Here is a 17,785-nt window from a genome sequence, read left to right as displayed (position 1 = left end):
GGTTTATCTATCAGTACCCTGAAGGGTCAGATCTCTGCACCCTCTATTTTACTACACAAGCGTCTGGCAGACGTGCCAGATGTGCAATCCTTTTGTCAGGCCTTAGTCAGAATCAGGCCTGTGTTTAAAACTGTTGCTCCATCTTGGAGCCTTAACCTTGTTCTTAAAGATTTGCCACAAGCTCTGTTTGAGCCGATGCATTCCATAGATATTTTAAGTTATTTTTTTGGAAGGTTTTGTTTTTGACTGCTATCTCTTCTGCTAGGAGGGTTTCTGAACTATCAGCTTTGCAGTGTGACTCTTCTTATCTCATATTTCCTGCAGAAAAGGCAGTTCTCCGTACCAAGTTTGGTTTTCTTCCTAAGGTTGTTTCGAACAGAAATATTTATCAGGAAATTGTTATTCCTTCTCTCTGTCCTAATCCTTCTTCTCATAAAGAACGTTTGTTGCACAACTTAGACTTTGTGCGGGCTCTTAAATTCTATCTGCAGGCTACGAAGGACTTTCGTCAGTCTTCTGCATTGTTTGTTTGCTTTTCTGGAAAACGTAAGGTGTACTGTGCATGTAATTTTATCACATGATTGAGGGGCACTGGCCTCGAAACGTTGTGTTCTTTTTGTTCCTGATATGAAATAAAATGAAGTTCTTTGAAACTTGAGGAGGATTTCCATTTCTTGTTCTCTGATATATTTTAAGAGCTTGGCAGTAGCTCTTGGACTGTTCTCCTCTCACTGGGTGTCTGTGTGCTGGATACTATTTTGCATTTTTTTCTGGAAAACGCAAGGGTCAGAAAGTTACTGCCACTTCTCTTTCTCTCTGGTTGAGAAGTATTATTTGTTTGGCATATGAGACTGCTGGACAGCAGCCTCCTGAGAGAATTACAGCTCATTCCACTAGGGCTATTTTTTCTTCTTGGGCCTTCAAGAATGAGGCCTCTGTGGAACAGATTTGCAAGGCTGCGACTTGATCTTCTTTGCACACTTTTTCTAAATTCTATACATTTGATACTTTTGCCTGAGGCTTCTTTTGGGAGAAAGGTTCTGCAAGCAGTGGTGCCTTCTGTTAAGGATACCTGTCTTGATACTTTTGCTGAGGCTTCTTTTGGGAGAAAGGTTCTGCAAGCAGTGGTGCCTTCTGTTTAGGTTACCTGTCTTGTCCCTCCCTAATCATCTGTGTCCTCTAGTTTGGGTATTGATTCCCAATAGTAATTGCTGATCTGTGGACTCACTGTGTCTTAAGAAAGAAAACAAAATGTATGCTTACCTGATAAATTTATTTATTTCTTGACACGGTTATTCCACGGCCCTCCATGTTTTCAGACAGTTTTTATATAAACCTCAGGCACCTCTGCACCTTGTGTTATTTAGTTTCTCTCCTTTTCCTTCGGTAGAATGACTGGGGGGGTTGTGGGAAGGGAATTTAAGATACTTAACAGCTTTGCTGTGGTGCGCTTTGCCTCTTCCTGCTAGCCAGGAGTGATATTCCCAACAGTAATTGCTGATCAGTGGACTCACTGTTTCAAGAAAGAAAGAAATTTATCAGGTAAGCATAAATTTAATTTTTTTCCAGCTGCAGCATATAAAATGTATGAGAATTTGCTTTTTTAAGGCTTATTTGTGTATATGAATTAGCTGATTTTGTGTTTTAAAGCCACAACCTAATAAAATGGGTTGAGCTTGTAGGCATAATCAGATCTCATTACTTTATCACATTGTGTACATATACATGCTACTTTTATCTTACATCTGTCCATAAACCAATCACCAATACTTGGAGAGAACAGTGAAAATTAACATTTTATTACTTTATTTCTTTTATAACCCACTGGGAGTGTAATAAGGGCCTTTTGTAGGGCATTGTCCTAAGTTAAACAGCTCTTTTACCTATAAAAAAAATACAAAGTCCCGCCAACAGTAAAACCCACCACCCAACCAACCCCCCAAACCAACCCCCCAAAATAAAAAAACTAACTCTAAAAAAAACCTAAGCTACCCATTGCCCCTAAAATTGCATTTGTATGGGCATTCAGCTCTTTTTCCTTGCCCTTAAAAGGGCATGTAGCTCTTTTTCAAATTGCCCAAACCCTAATCTGAAAAAAAAAAGCCCCAAAAAATAAAATAAATACCTAACACTAACCCCAGAATATCTACTTACGGTTCCTGAAGTCCCGACATCCATCTCTATCCATGCGCCGAGAAGTCTTCATCCAGGCGGCGACATCTTCATCCATCTCAGGGGCGTCTTCTATCTTCATCGCGTCTTCTATCTTCATCCCGGTGGCGCCACGGAACGGAGCGGCGAAGACATCCAACGCGGAGCGTCCTCTTCATACAGTCCCTGCCTATTGGCTGTTCAAATCACCCAATTAGGGGCTCCTTTAGGGGCAATGGGTAGCTTAGGTTTTTTTAGAGTTACGTTTTTTATTTTGGGGGGTTGGTTGGGTGGTGGGTTTTACTTTGTATTTTTTTACAGGTAAAAGAGCTGTTTAACTTAGGACAATGCCCTACAAAAGGCCCCTTTAAGGGCTATTGGTAGTTTATTGTAGACTAGGGGGTGTTTTTATTTTGGGGGGCGTTTTTATTTTTATAGGGTTATTAGATTAGGTGTAATTGTTTTTATTTTTGATAATTTTTTTTATTATTTTTTGTAAGCTTAGTGTTTTTTATTTTTTGTAATTTAGTGTTTGATGTTTTTTGTAATTTTAGATTTTTAAATTTTTTTCGCAGCTTTAGGTTTTTTTAAAAAGATTTTTTAATTGGTAGTATTTTTTTATTTTATTAGAATAGTAAGGTTAGGTTAATTTATAGTTTAATGTTAGTTTTATTTTTATTTCACTGGTAAGTTTATATTTATTTAAATATAGTTATATTGTAATTTTAATTTAAAGTTAGGGGATGCTAGGTTTAGGGGTTAATAGTTTAATTTAGTGTTTTGCGATGTGGGGGGCCGGAGGTTTAGGGGCTAAAAGGTTTATTTAGTTGCGGAGATGAGGGAAGCCGGAGGTTTAGGGGTTAATAGGTTTATTTAGTGTCGGGAATGTGGGAGGCCAATGGTTTAGGGGTTAATAACTTTATTATAGTGTTGGCGATGTCGGGGAGCGGCGGAATAAGGGTTAATAACTTTTATTAGTATCAGCGATGTCGGGAGAGGCAGATTAGGGGTTAATAACTTTATTATAGTGTCGGGGGCTTTATTTAAGTGTTGGCGATGTTGGTCAGCAGATTAGGGGTGTTTAGACTTGGGGTTTATGTTAGGGTGCTAGGTTTAAACATAACTTGTTTTCCCCCCATAGACATCAATGGGGTTGCGTTACGGAAATTTTTCATTCCGCACTTCAGGTGTTAAAGTACATCAGGTGTCAAAGCAACCCTTGGATTGTGTGCAGTATGGAACTTATTGCCACCTAGCGCTATGGAGAGTGAAATAACGCCACTTTTTTGGTGTTAGTTACTCACCCTGTTTTGCACAAAACTCGTAATCTAGGTGTATGACATTTGTTTGACAAAAATCTACTACTCATTTGAAATTCAAAGTAGTTGATTTTGCATTGTCTTTTCATAATGCATTTATTGATTGTGCTAATCTACTATGTTTAGTAGTCCCTATAAATGGGCAAAAAAAACAGAATGTTTCTTTCTTGAATAAAATAGATACATACAATAAAAAGAAAATGGCCTTATTTACCTCTGTTATCAATTTACTTAATTCTCTTGGTATCATTTGTTGAAAAGCAGGTAGTCAGGCTCAGGAGTGTGCATGCGCTTGAAATACTATATGGCGCTGTATGCATTGTGCAAAGAATGCTGCAATCTAGTACTCAAAAGTTTATAACATTGTTAAAAGCATATAGTACCCCAGGCTAGTGCACACTACCTACTTAGGTATGCTCTTCAACAAACAATGCAATAAGAATGAATTCAGAAACTTTTTCAAAACTGTATCATCCATCTGAATCATGAGGGAAAAAAACATTGGGGTACCATGTCCCTTTAGAGTGTGTGTGTGTGTGTGTTACAAAAATATTTTGAAAATAAAGGCTATTTGGATAGGCAATATTTATTGATATTGTTATAATTATTATTTATGGTTATGGACAAAAACAACAATATTCGCTTATATAGTGAACAGGTAGCAAAAAAAAAAAAAACAACAACCCATAATATAAAGACGTTGCATAGCTGTATTGTAAGAAGGGACGGACCGAATTACTATTATACTGAAAATATATTTATATAATAGGATGCTGCTATGATTCAGAAAGTGTGAGATCAGACTGTTATTACCAGGATTTGGCTCACTTCCCCCATTGTCTATTCGGAATTACCTGTTAGAAAGAACAGGCAGAGCTCCTCCTCCTATGAGGTCACGCAAAAAGAGGGAAGGAGAAAGGGGGGAAGGGAGGAGAAAGACAGCCAGTGCACCTGAGACAGCAAGAGGAAGAGAAAGCGGCCGCTAGAGAGGGGATGCAGCATTCCCCCTTCAATTACTCCCCTAGATTTTCCTCTGTGGTGCTGAAGGACAGCGCTTTGTGTGCACCCCATTAAAACAATAAAAGCCGCACTGTTTTTGTGGTGGACGAATTGAGCGATTCATTTACTTCAATCAGCTGCCCTTGTTATTCTTATCACTCAGCCTGTTTGTCTAAGCTGCTCAATTTCCCTGCGACCCCAACGCTATTCGAATCCCATTTCCCCTCCCACTGATGGATCTTCTGTAATATCATTTAAAGGGACTATAAGGAATAAAATAATGAAAAAGAGCTTTCTGGTGCCAGAAATTAAACCTTTGGATGTATATGATGCACAGCAGGCCAGGATATCTGCTTCTCTCAGCTGGCTGATATTCAAATGCTATGGAAGAGGTAAGGCAGTACATGCAATCACCTTTTAGTAGCTAACTATATTGGAGAATATGTATGTATTTTATTTATATATATATATATATATATATATATATATATATATCATTAAAATTGGCATATTTATTGCAGGTATATAACAAATTAATGTAAATGCAGTGTGCTCAAAATAAGTGTATAGTATTTTATTACCTTATTTTAAATACAGTAATACCATATTTGTATATATTTCAGAAGACAGTATATTGGGGAGAAATGTGTGTGTATATATATATATATATATATATATATATATCTCTATCTATCATACAGTTATAATGGTATTTGTAATTTTAAATGTTTGATTTTAATGAACAGATGAAATACATTAAATGTATAATGTCTTTTAAGCTGCCGCACATTTAATTTTATGGGGAATGCAGCATATGTTTTGAAAAATATAGCATTGCCTTAATTACAGGATACTTTTTTTTTTATTACTCTGAAAATAATATACCTTATTCTCACACCCAATTCCTTACTATCTCTCTTCAAAGGGGTGGAGATAGGAGTTAAGACTATAAGGGATTTATTGGGGCCTCTCCCAACTTACAAAACACCTTCAGGGTTGTTTGCAGAAGCCATAGTTAAAATGTAGGATTTTTCTTTTCTTATACACCCACCTATCTACACCTCTGTCTTTATGTTGCTTGACATGTCCCCCCCCCCCCCAAAAAAATGGTTTCATCCTTCTTATAGGGTGTGTCAAAGAAAGGGGTCCAACTATGTAATTTTATTTTATATGGTTAGATTAAAACGCTGTCTTGTTTTTAGACTGTGTTAGGAAAATAATAATTTGTTTTTGTGTCTTCAGGTTGCAACTAATAACACATTTGTTTAGCTAACAATTACATTTCATATGTAAACATGCAATGTGAATATCATATCTGCTCTCTATATTTTATTTTATACATTTTGCCCTCATACTGTATGTACATTAGATACATTTTAAATTACCTTGGTTTATTCACCATTACATACAGCAACAAACTGGATGAGTGGCTTTATAATGAGGTTACCCTGACCAGAAGGTGGAATTTGACAGTCACCTCATAGAGTTGAGTAAGGAGCATGACTGTAGCATTCTTAGAGTTTTCCAGCTATTACACCTGCTGGCATCTGGCCTGTCAGTGTATCAGAGCCACTGTTCTATTGCCTTGTGTGCCTATTACCAAGTCTATAAATATTCCAGTATCATTAGAGTTCTGTGTATTTATCATTATGTAGAACATTCACAGAATCATGCCTATTAAGTGTACAGAGATGCTTTTTATTGTTTAATGATGTGGCCTGTTTTTGTTTTTTTACCAGTAGCCTCTCCCTTTCTCTCTGTCATTTTTGTCTTTGTTCTTCTGCTATGAATTAAACATAGCAAAGTGGATTCCCTACTCACTTGCTGTGAGAGGTAAATTCTCTGCAGACTTAAGATGTGGGATACAATTTATGTCGTTTTTGCATGCATCAGTTCTTTCAAACCCTCTTTCTCTTCCTTTCTCCGTCCTGCTATGACCTCATTTCTACTATAAAGCAATTATAAGAATGGGGAGAACAGCAAGTGTTTCCCATTGTATGGAAAGCGGATAGGGACATAAACAGGGGGTTCATTTCCTATCAGTTATAACTACAAGTAATCCAGGATTTAAAGACCTCTCTGCTTGTGGGTTAATCCTACTGATTGCTATTGATTTGCCAGTGCTCAAGCAGAAAGATTCTGGAAACCTGGCATCTTTGTAACCCTTGAGGATTACTGCCCTAGTCAACAAACAGCCAGTTGTATATGTGGAAATATTAGTCATTTTCCTTAATCAAGGGAAAAATCAGTAGCCCAATGCCATATATTTTAAGTGTCATATTTTTGTTCCTGATTATGATATATTGTACTTGATTACCCTTTCTATGTTTTAAGGATTTTAAGTCTTTTTACCTCTGAATCTCTTTTTGAGTCTCTTTTTTCTTGCAGAGGCCATAATCTTGGTCCATACTCCCTCTCCCTATGCTGACCAGCCGCTGTTGGTAACTTGAACATCAATTTGTTGCCGCGTGTTGTTCCAGTTAAAAGTTACAAGGTTCAGAAGATGCCTCAATAAAGCATATAGTGACTTTTATTTTTTATTTATCATTGGTGAGGTCTGCTTCAGATGCATCACATAGGTAGACCAAATATGTTAATTACATGAGTGATTTTATAATTATTATTATTACTTAACCCTTACCTGCCGGGGGTTAAAGTGTCTACATTGGAACAACTGTTGCAATGTAGACAAATTGAAATCACACGATCGTGCATACGATCGTGAGATTTCAATTATTGGATCGGGTCTGGGGGCATCCCTATAACCCTAGGATCGCCCTCCAGACCGCGATCATATCAAGGAAGCACAGTAGGCTTCAGGACAGCAGTTGGCTATTACGTTCTATTTCGTCATAACAGCTCTAAAGTCCAGTGTAATTATGACGGAATATAACAGCGTTAAAGAGACATTAAACCCAAAAAATTTCTTTCAAGGGTTCATGAACTCAAGCTAAAGGGTAGTAGATTCAGTAGTAATTTGAGGAAGCACTTCTTTACAGAAAGAGTGATTGGTTTATGGAATAAACTTCCTCAAGAGGTAGTAGCAACAAACACTGTGGGGGACTTTAAAAATGCATGGGACAAGCATAAGGCTATCCTACAAACTAAATAAGTTTATGCTGTTAGGTAATATAGGGCAGACTTGCTGGGCCTATGGCTCTTATCTGCCGTCAATGTCTATGTTTCTATGATTCAGATAGAGAACACAATTTGTAAAAAGTTTCCAATTTACTTCTATTATCAAATTTATTTCATTCTCATGTTATTCTTTGTTGAAGAGATACCTAGGTAGGTAGTATGCACATGCCTGAAGCACTACATGACAGGAAATAGTGCTGCCATCTAGTGCTCCTACTAATGTTTAACATTGTTGCAAAACTGATGCCATATAGTGCTGGAGAAACGTGCACACTCAAGCTTACATTTCTGCTTTTCAAATAAGGATAACAAGAAAACAAAGAAAATATGATAATAGAAGTAATTTGGAAAGTTGTTTAAAATTGTATGTTCTATCTGAATCATTAAAGAAAAAATTGGGTTTTATGTCTCTTTAAAGTGAAGGCAATTTTCATGTGAAAGTGCCCAGTTTTTTAAAAAAACTATTAAAAACAGGAGCATTTTCATTCATGAAAATTGACATAGCACCGTATTTTAAAAATACTTACTTTGTTATTCTGAAACGATGCCCCGTCTGCTTCTTCCTGGTTTACTTACCCGGCAATGACGAAACCGGCTTCCTCCAATCACGGCGTTGCCTCAGGCAATGATTACCCCAGGGGGGAAGCTGTGATTGGAGGATGCCGGAATCGTCATTGCTGACATATGAAGAGGCTTGCAACGGGCTGGTGAAGCACTGCAGCGGCTTCAAGAAGAAAAGGTAAAGTATATTTAAAAAAAAAAAAAGTCTGAAATGTCCATTTTTATGAATGAAAGTGCCCTTGTTTTTAATAGTTTTTTTTTTTTTAAAAAACGGGGCACTTTCACATGAAAATTGACCTTCACTTTAAATATATTGCAAGGCTTCTTATTTATATATGTGCACAGCAAATGCTTGGCTTCCTTTGCATGTCTACTACCCTTGAAAGCAGGGGCAGTTTATGTGAATAATTTGCATGGAGAAATGTGTTAAAGCAGTGTTTTTCAACCATGGTTCTCAAATACACCCAACAGGCCAGGTTTTCATTATAGCTGAACCAGTGCACAGGTGAAATAATCAGCTGAGCAGTAACACCATGGTTACTAACTTGCTCTAACACATTAGATGATTATTTCACCTGTGCACTAGTTCAGCTATAATGAAAACCTGGCCTGTTGTGGGTACTTGAGGACCGCGGTTGATAAACAATGTGTTTAAAGCACATTTCTTCCACCATTGCTTGTTTGTTGGAGAGCATCTAATAAATCTAAAGATAAAGGTGTCGAATGCCATTTGGATCTATGTAGCGCTGGACTAAATTGACAAATCCAGTAATACCCTAGTTTATGACATACAGGTATCTATGGTTCCTAGAATTTTACTTCTGGCTTCTAATTATTTAGCATATATCTATAAGCAAGAAACCTCTTGTCAACCCACACTAATGGTTTAACCCTTTGATGACAGGGTTAATTTGTCTACATCTGAACAACGTTCCAAGGTAAACAAATTTAAATCCCGTGATCGTGCACGCAATTGCAATAGTTCAATAATGGGATTGGATCCCTACGGTGCTAGGCACACCCTCTAGACCGCGATCGCATCTTGGAAGCGCTGTTGGCTTCAGGACAGCCAAACGGTTAGGGCCTTCTATTCCGTCCTAACGGCGCTAAAGCCCGGCGTGGTTAGGACGGAATAGAACGTCCCAACGGTGTTAAAATGTTAATGTTGGATTGACTTTTATATCCAATGTTCAGTTTTGTTTCCTTGAACCTACAACCTATATAGATATTACCAATAATAACAATAAAACCCAATCATTTTAGGTGTGGCTGGTGGATGCCAGTGAGAAGCATGGGGCACCCATAGGTGCCTTGGGGACTATAAACCAGGGTTCCAGGGCCTATTTTTAATTAGTCAATATCTCCCTGGTGTCTGAGTTTGTCAGGTGCTGGTTTAAGCTATTATAATGTAGTGCAGATCCTGTTGTGTTAACCAACATTGTGAAAAAAATTAAAAAAAACTTGTGAAGAAAAAAAAACTGCAAACCTGCCTGCAGGGATGGTAAACTTACCCCAATGTGTGCTGAGTGTTGCAATTCTCTGTGTAACCGGTGTAGAAAGGAATAGTTGCCTTTTTTTTTTTTTTCTTTATTATTATTATTATTTTCTTTTCTTTTTTTTAAATTGCCAACTTTTTTTTAAATAAACTTTTTATTCCACCAAAACAGAGTAATATCCTGGCAAGGGAACTGCCCTTATTTCTTGTGACCTGTTCTACACATACCCATTCTCTTTTACAAAGTTGGGTTTCTTTCCTGATTTACTTATCTTAACACTCGTTGATTATCTGAGGTAATGCTGTAAACATTGAATTCACTTTCCCTGGCAACATTGGTTTTTCTATGTTTTCTTGCAACTGAACATTTGTATGAGTTTATGATGGTTTGTCTACTTGTTGGAATAAAAAAACTATGTAACTGATGGAAAGAACAGATACTATATTTGCACATAAATACTTTATAACCAGCTCATCTAGCACATTAGTGCTCCAGATAAGTTAAAGGGACACACAACATACAATTTTAAACAACTGTCTAATTTACTTCTTTTATCAATTTTGCTTAATTCTCTTGGTGTATTTTATTGAATGACAGCAATACACTTCTGGGAGTTAGCAGAACACATCAGTAAGCCGATGGCAACAGGAATCTTTGTGCAGCCACCAATCAGCAGCAACAATTGATACCAAAAGAACAAAACCAAATTAGATTATGGAAGTGAATAGGAAAGTTGTTTAAAATTGTATGTTTGATCTGATTCATGACAGAACAACATGGGGTTTCCTGTCCCTTTAAAATCATCTTGGATAGTAATGTAATAACTGATGTATTTAATCTATGTATTTGTTAGTAATGATCGATGGCCAATGTGTTAATAGGAACATTTTGGTATTTTCTGGTAGATATAAATAAAATCTCCCTCTTTCTATATCTTGTACTATCTCTCTCTACTCTCCTAGTTTTTTTTTGTTGATTTAGGAGTTAGTGACATTATTTAAGGCTTCTGAAATGTTCCTTAATTTTTATACTAATATTTTATTGTTGCGCTATTGCTGTGGGTTTAACCCCTAAATAGGCTTTTAACACATTATAATCCGCTCCAGAGTAGCAATGCATAATTGAATTTAGCTGAACACATCTGATGAGCCAATAACAAGGGACACACCTGTGCTGCCACCAATCACCACTGAGCATTGTTGCTTCTGAGGATATGTACATATTCTTTTCAACAAAGAATACCTAGAGAACAAAGTAAATGACAATACAAGTAAATTTAAAAGCGTCTTAAAAGAACATGCTCTATCTGAATCATGCAAGTTTAATTTTGACTTTGCTATCCCTTTAAGGCATTTTTCTTCACTAATTTTGCAAAATTTGTTTTTCCAGGTTCTGAATGTCATAGAAAAAGTGTGTAGTTTTGTACAGCTTTTTTGATTCACCCTAGTTAATAGGGATCTCTACAACATGTATAGCATATCATGAGCAAGCAAATAGCTAGTAAACTTACCAATAGACACTTGTAAGAATATAACACAGAAAAAAGAGGTTCTGAGTATAAGCAAATAGTCCTATATCAGTATCGATTCAGACCCAAATTGTCTCATGCATGCAATGCAAATGAGACAGATGGGGGGTGTCTGGTGCATATAAAGAGTTAAAGGAACACTGAACCCACATTTTTTCTTTTGTGATTCAGATAGAGCATGACATTTTAAGCAACTTTCTAGTTTACTCCTATTATCAAATTTTCTTTATTCTCTTGGTATCTTTATTTGAAAAGAAAGAATGTAAGTTTAGATGCCGGCCCATTTTTAGTGAACAACCTGAGTTGTCCTTGCTGATTTGTGGATAAATTCATCCACCAATAAAAAAGTGCTGTCCAGAGTACTGAACTAAAAAAAAAAGCTTAGATGTCTTATTTTTCAAATAAAGATGGCAAGAGAACGAAGAATAATACTGAAAAGACAAACAAGGAAACACCTTTTTAGGCACACACTTGATAATGCTAAATAGCAGTGCAAATAGTTTATTATTATTATTATTATTATTATTATTATTATTATTATCAGGTATTTGTAGAGCGCCAACAGATTTCGCAGCGCTGTAAACATAGTCGTGTACAGGATAGCTTTTGTAGGGGTCAAGTGGGTAGAGTTCATGTAAATGAGACCAAAAATAAAGAGAAAAAAATTAAAACTTAATTCTCAATTCACCCAGATTTTAGAAGTGGGTATATACATAGTTACCCTCATTAAAAACATTTAAAAAGTAATATAGTACAAAAAAAAAACAAATCAAGACTGCTGAGGTGTCTGAGAATATGAATGAATATTCCACACAAGTGGATCACATTTCAAAATTCACTAACACGCACTAGTCCACTTCAACGGGGAACTGGCCTACAACTGAGAAGCCCATTGTAGCACACTCTGTGAGTTAAGAAGATCCCTATAGTAATTACCACTATGATTAGGTGAGCCCCACAAATGTGGGTAATAACCACAATTATTGTCACAAAAAGGTTCAAGGGCTACAGTCTTACTCTGAATTAGGGTTGCCATCTCCACCATGTTTTCCTTGACACTTATGAGTTATACATGCTGCAGGTTGTGCAGGGAGGAATATAAATAGTGCTCACTAATTGTGTGCTGTCCAGGGTGGAAATTCATGTTCCTATCTGCACACCCTACAGCATGTATAACTCATAAGTGTCAAGAAAAACATGGCTAAGATGGTAACCCTACTTCAGATGGATACTAGTGTGATCAAAATCTAACAAAATTATTTCAGACATACCTCAGCACACACATGCCTGAAGGCCATTTCTCCAGAGCTTTTTTTTTTATCCACTTGTATGGAATATTCATTGATATTCTCAGACACCTCAGCAGCCTTGATTTTGTTTTTTTGGACTATAAACTTTTAAAAATGTTTTTTAATGAGGGTATGTGTATACCCATTTTTAAAATCTGGGTGAATTTAAAGGGACACTGAACCCAAATTTTTACTTTTGTGATTCAGATAGAGCATGCAATTTTAAGCAACTTTCTAATTTACTCCTATTATCAATTTTTCTTTGTTCTCTTGCTATCTTTATTTAACCCTTTAAGGACACAGCTTTCAGTTTGCTCAATTGTTTTATGACGGAAAAATTCCGTCACATGTCCTTAAGAGGTTAAAAAAGAAGGCATCGAAACTATTTGTTTGGTTTAGAACCCTGGGAAGCACTTGTTTATTGGTGGATGATGGGCTGGCATCTAAACTTATATTCTTGCATTTCAAATAAAGATACCAAGAGAATGAAGAAAATTTGATAATAGAAGTAAATTAGAAAGTTGACTAAAATTGCATGCTCTATCTGAATCACGAAAGAAAAAAAGTTGGGTTCAGTGTCCCTTTAAGGTTTTAAAGTTTATTTGGGGGGGGGGTTTCTTCCTTTTTTTTTTTTTGTCTCATCTACATGTACTATTTTTGCACTGCTATTTAGCATTAACAAGTGTTGTGTTTTTTGTTTTTTTTTCTTTTTGGTATTTTTGTAAGAATGTGTAAATTAAAAGCAAATAATCTTCAGATACAATTCTGCATGAAGTATGTTTTTTGCGACAAAACACAATTACTCACATATGTATTTTCCCATAGATCATTAGACACTCCCTCTTCCATGTCAAGTTGTTGCCACTTTGCTCACATAGTATAACAATCATATAGATTTTTTTGAGTGTGACTGCATATTTCTGCTTTAGTGCTTGTATTCTGCAGCAAGAACCTGCCCCCCTGGATGCTTAGGGCTAGATTTATCAACGCTGAGGCGTACAGGGGCACATATACGCGCCCCTGTACGCCTCAGCTCGCCTGTGGCGGGGCAAAATTACCCGCAGGTAATTAACATTGCACACGAGCGCAATTTTGCACTCGCGTGCAATCCCGCCCCCTGCCCGCGCACAGCCAATCACGCGCGGGCAGGAGCTGTCAATCTCCTCGGTCGGACTCGACTGAGGAGATTTAATTTCGCCACAGTAGAGGTGGCGAAGATGTTAGGGAAGCAGCGGTTTGGTGACCGCTGCTTGATAAATTGCGGCGAGCAAGTTCTTGTGAGAACTTGCTGCCGCAGGGGCTTGATAAATCTAGCCCTTACAGTGTTCAGACCTGGAGCAGCTGTTTCCTTCGTGCCAGTGTAACAATCTTAGTTTATGTAAAAGCACAGTCAAGTATTAAACATCAATATTCAAAAAAGCAAGGTGCAAGTATATAAGCGCACAGGAGTTCACAGTATTCGGGTTCTCTTTCAGTCAATAATATGCTCGGTTAACAAGAAGTAGTTTTGCAAATAGAAAGCAATTGCTGTTCAGTGTGGTGGACCTTACCCAGGGACACCCTTAACATTTGTGGGGCCCTGGCAAGACAAATTTGGGGGACCCCACAGTCCAGCGCTTTTATTTCCCTCCCCCATATGCCCTGCCCCAACATTCAGTGTTACCTATATAAAGAATAACACTGTTTTACATCTCCTGATAACTAAACACTTCTTCATAAACTAAATACAGTATGTACATTTCATCTTCTCATACTCTCACTCCTGACAGTGCGGGGCTCCCAAAGCGCTGGACCCTGGGCGGTTGCTTGTCTTGCTTTTTCACCCCCTTTCAATGAGTGTCTCAGCCTAAGCTCACCGACTGCTAAACTGGGAGCTTCTAAGAAAGTTTTTAAAAGGTTTTATACTGGAGTTTTATATCAGTATCTGTGCATATTCTTCTTTATAGTAGTGCCTATTACATACAAATGAAAATGAGTGTATACTGTCCCTTTAAACTATCTAGTTGGATTAGCTGAATGTCACTGATGATTCCCAGGGAGGCCAAATCATACATTTGGTACTTTGCATTGTTCAAAGATAATTGCATATTGGGAAAAGATTGAAGTCAGATATATAATAGGGAGATGCTTCTTTGTGTAAGAGAGCATATAAGCAGACTACTTATTCTCTGACATTGTGCTTAAGGAAAATAATTGATATCAATAACGTCATTGAATGCATGACACATTACATCCTTGTGGTATCACTCATATGCTCAAACAACATCACTAAACAAAAATCACTGTGTGCTATAACCATCCACTAATGCTGTCCTAAAATGTTTTCCCATACCACAGTATCTTGTTTTAAAATACACTGCAGTAGAGCATTATTACTTTCATTGCATCTTGCCCCTCAGTAGATAACCCCCCAAATACTCTGCTTCTGGCTCTGTGCCATCTAATCATGTTGTCTTATTATCTTGAGTTAAAGGGACAATCAAGACAAAATTTAAACTTTCATGATTCAGATAGAGCATGCAGTTTTAAACAACTTTCCAATTTACTTCTATTAACAACATATGCACAGTATTTTTATATTTATACTTTTTGAGCCACCAGCTCCTACTGAGCATGTGCAAGAATTCACATTATATATGTAAATGCATTTGTGATTGGCTGATGGCTGTCACACGATACAGGAGGAGTGGAAATAAAGATAACTTTGAAATTTGTCAGAAAAAAAATCTACTTCTCATTTGAAGTTCAGTTCAGGGGGCCGTCAGAAGATGCTTAGAAACAAGGTAATCACAGATGTAAAAAGTGTATTAATATAACTGTTTTCTGTGCAATGGGTAATAAAGGGATTATCTATCTTTTAAAACAATAACTTTTTTTGAGCTGACTGACTGTCCCTTTAACTCTCTACACAGCACTGAAATACTACACTGCATTACATCAGTATCAAAATATTGCCCTACAAGCTATGTCCCTCCCCATCCTGCACCAAAAACTAATAATGCAATAATGTACCAAAGCAAATCATATGTAACTTACATCATATAAATAGCAACGTAATGCAAAAAGTAACGTGCATAAATAGTGAAATGACTATTCTAATTCTAGTACTCCTGCAGATTAGCGCTTTCTAGTTCAAACTGATCTAACTACAATTAAGCACTTTGACAACATATTATTTTTAGTGATTTGCTATGAACTATATTGCAGGTCATGTGACCAGCAATGTCTAGTGATATATAAATCGAAGCATAGTGGGAAATAAAGTCTTAATAATAGTTTGTATTAAATTGTTGAAAATAATTTCTCTTTCCTTTTGTCTAGTTAAGCATGATGTAAACATTCGTTTTAGCATATTTATTTAATTATTTTGTTTTGTCACTGAATTTGAGTGATGCAATTTTTTTGTGTTATGAACAACACACAATTTCTTTGTTGCTAAAAGATGTCTTAGGTAATTCTGAATTAAATCAACATGAAGTAGTAGCGTCTATGTAATGGCATAACCTCAAACTTGGCAGTATTAAAGGGACACTGTACCCAAAAAATTTCTTTCGTGATTCAGATTGAGCATGAAATTTTAAGCAACTTTCTAATTTACTCCTATTATCAAATGTTCTTCATTCTCTTGGTATCTTTATTTGAAATGCAAGAATGTAAGTTTAGATGCCGGCCCATTTTTGGTGAACAACCTGGGTTGTCCTTGCTGATTGGTGGATAAATCCATCCACCAATAAATAAGTGCTGTCCAGAGTACTGAAACCAAAAAAAAGCTTAGATGTCTTCTTTTTCAAATAATGATAGCAAGAGAACGAATAAAAATTGATAATAGGAGTAAATTAGAAAGTTGCTTAAAATTGCATGCTCTTTCTGAATTACAAAAGAAAAAATTTGGGTACAGTGTCCCTTTAATGGAAATATGTGTGGAGATGTTGATCAAAATATTAATGAACATATATTTATGAAATTGTGTGCTTATGTATTTGTAGAAACATAGAAAGTTTGGCACTTTCTTGCAAGCACAAAGCTAGATATAAAGCAATTGGAAGAGTTATTTACAGCATTTGGACACGTTAATAGGTCCATGATCCTGTCAAGATCTTTCTCCAAAAGGCCTGTGTCACCCTTGTCTTTAAGACATGCATTGTGTGTCTTCAAGTTTGGGACTCGGAAAGGAAGAGACCCTTTAAGAGTTTGTATCCATAGTGTAATGTTTTGTCAAAGTGATTGTAAATTTTAATGAATTAAAGCCCAGTATCAAAAAATAATCTTAAAAACAGCGGCACTTTAATTCAATAAATTTTACAAAGACGCTTATTTTTAAAAATACTTACCTTTTGCCTTATGGTAAACAAAACGCCTATCCTCGGCCCGCATCTCATCCTTTCTTTAGCAGATCGATGATGAATACGGGTTCCTCCAATCGTTGTGTGCCCCCTTTAGCGTCCAGCTTGTGGGGCACGCAACGATTGGAGGAAGCTGCATTCGTCATTCATTTGCTAAAGAAAGCAGGAGATGCGGGCAGAGGATCAGCGTTCCGTTTACCATAACGCAATGTTAAGTATTTTAATAAATAAGAGTCTTTGTAAACGTTAATGAATTGAAGTGCCTCTGTTTTTAAGATTATATTTTGTTACTGGGCACTAATTCCTTCGTTTACAATCACTTTAAGTCAAAACCTTAGAACCCATTTCACAGGGAGTATAGAGAGTGCACTAATTGAATGTGTCTTTTAGCCCTATAGGACTTGTCTGCACTGTTCTTGGAAGATCTAGCCATGACACCATAGTTTCTTGTGTGGAACAAGTGTCTCTATTTTTATTAAAAGGACTGTAAACATCTTGAGATTTTTTTTTATATAAACTGTTTAGTTATGTGTAATGAAATAACTTTACAATATAATTGAATTATTTATTTTGCGCCATTTTCGTGTATTTTGGCTCTACAAAAAATAAGCTTCTCTTACTCTTAGAGCGTGAAATGCACCCTCATATTACCTCTGTCATTACCTTGTATCTAATCCTTTGCAGACTGTTTGGTGCTTCCTTATCTCAGTTCTTTTGACAGACTTGCATTTTAGCCAATCAGTGATGACTCATAAATAACTACATGGGAGTGAGCACAATGTTATATGAGCCTACCTAGGTTTATATTTCAGAAAAGAATACCAAGAGAACAAAGCAAATTTAATGATAAAAGTAAATTGTAAAGTTGTTTAACCCCTTAGTGACCAGAGCACTTTTCCATTTTCTGTCCGTTTGGGACCAAGGCTATTTTTACATTTCTGCGGTGTTTGTGTTTAGCTGA

At 36.6% G+C, this 17,785-nt stretch overlaps 1 protein-coding gene across 1 annotated transcript in view; it reads left to right on the top strand.

The window, feature by feature from the left end:
- The first annotated feature begins 4,411 nt into the window (after positions 1-4,411).
- CAMSAP3 (calmodulin regulated spectrin associated protein family member 3) overlaps positions 4,412-17,785 on the top strand; it is a 259,283-nt gene continuing 245,909 nt past the window's right edge. The window contains exon 1 of the mRNA XM_053718091.1: positions 4,412-4,861. Coding sequence (XP_053574066.1) covers positions 4,750-4,861 — 112 coding nt within the window. The 5' untranslated portion in view covers positions 4,412-4,749. The remainder of the gene's footprint in view (positions 4,862-17,785) is intronic.

Source organism: Bombina bombina, chromosome 6 (genome assembly GCF_027579735.1).
Source record: "Bombina bombina isolate aBomBom1 chromosome 6, aBomBom1.pri, whole genome shotgun sequence".
In the NCBI taxonomy this organism is placed as follows: domain Eukaryota; kingdom Metazoa; phylum Chordata; class Amphibia; order Anura; family Bombinatoridae; genus Bombina; species Bombina bombina.
The sequence above is the reverse complement of the archived record's forward strand: the minus strand, read 5'-3'. Positions and strand labels throughout refer to the sequence as shown.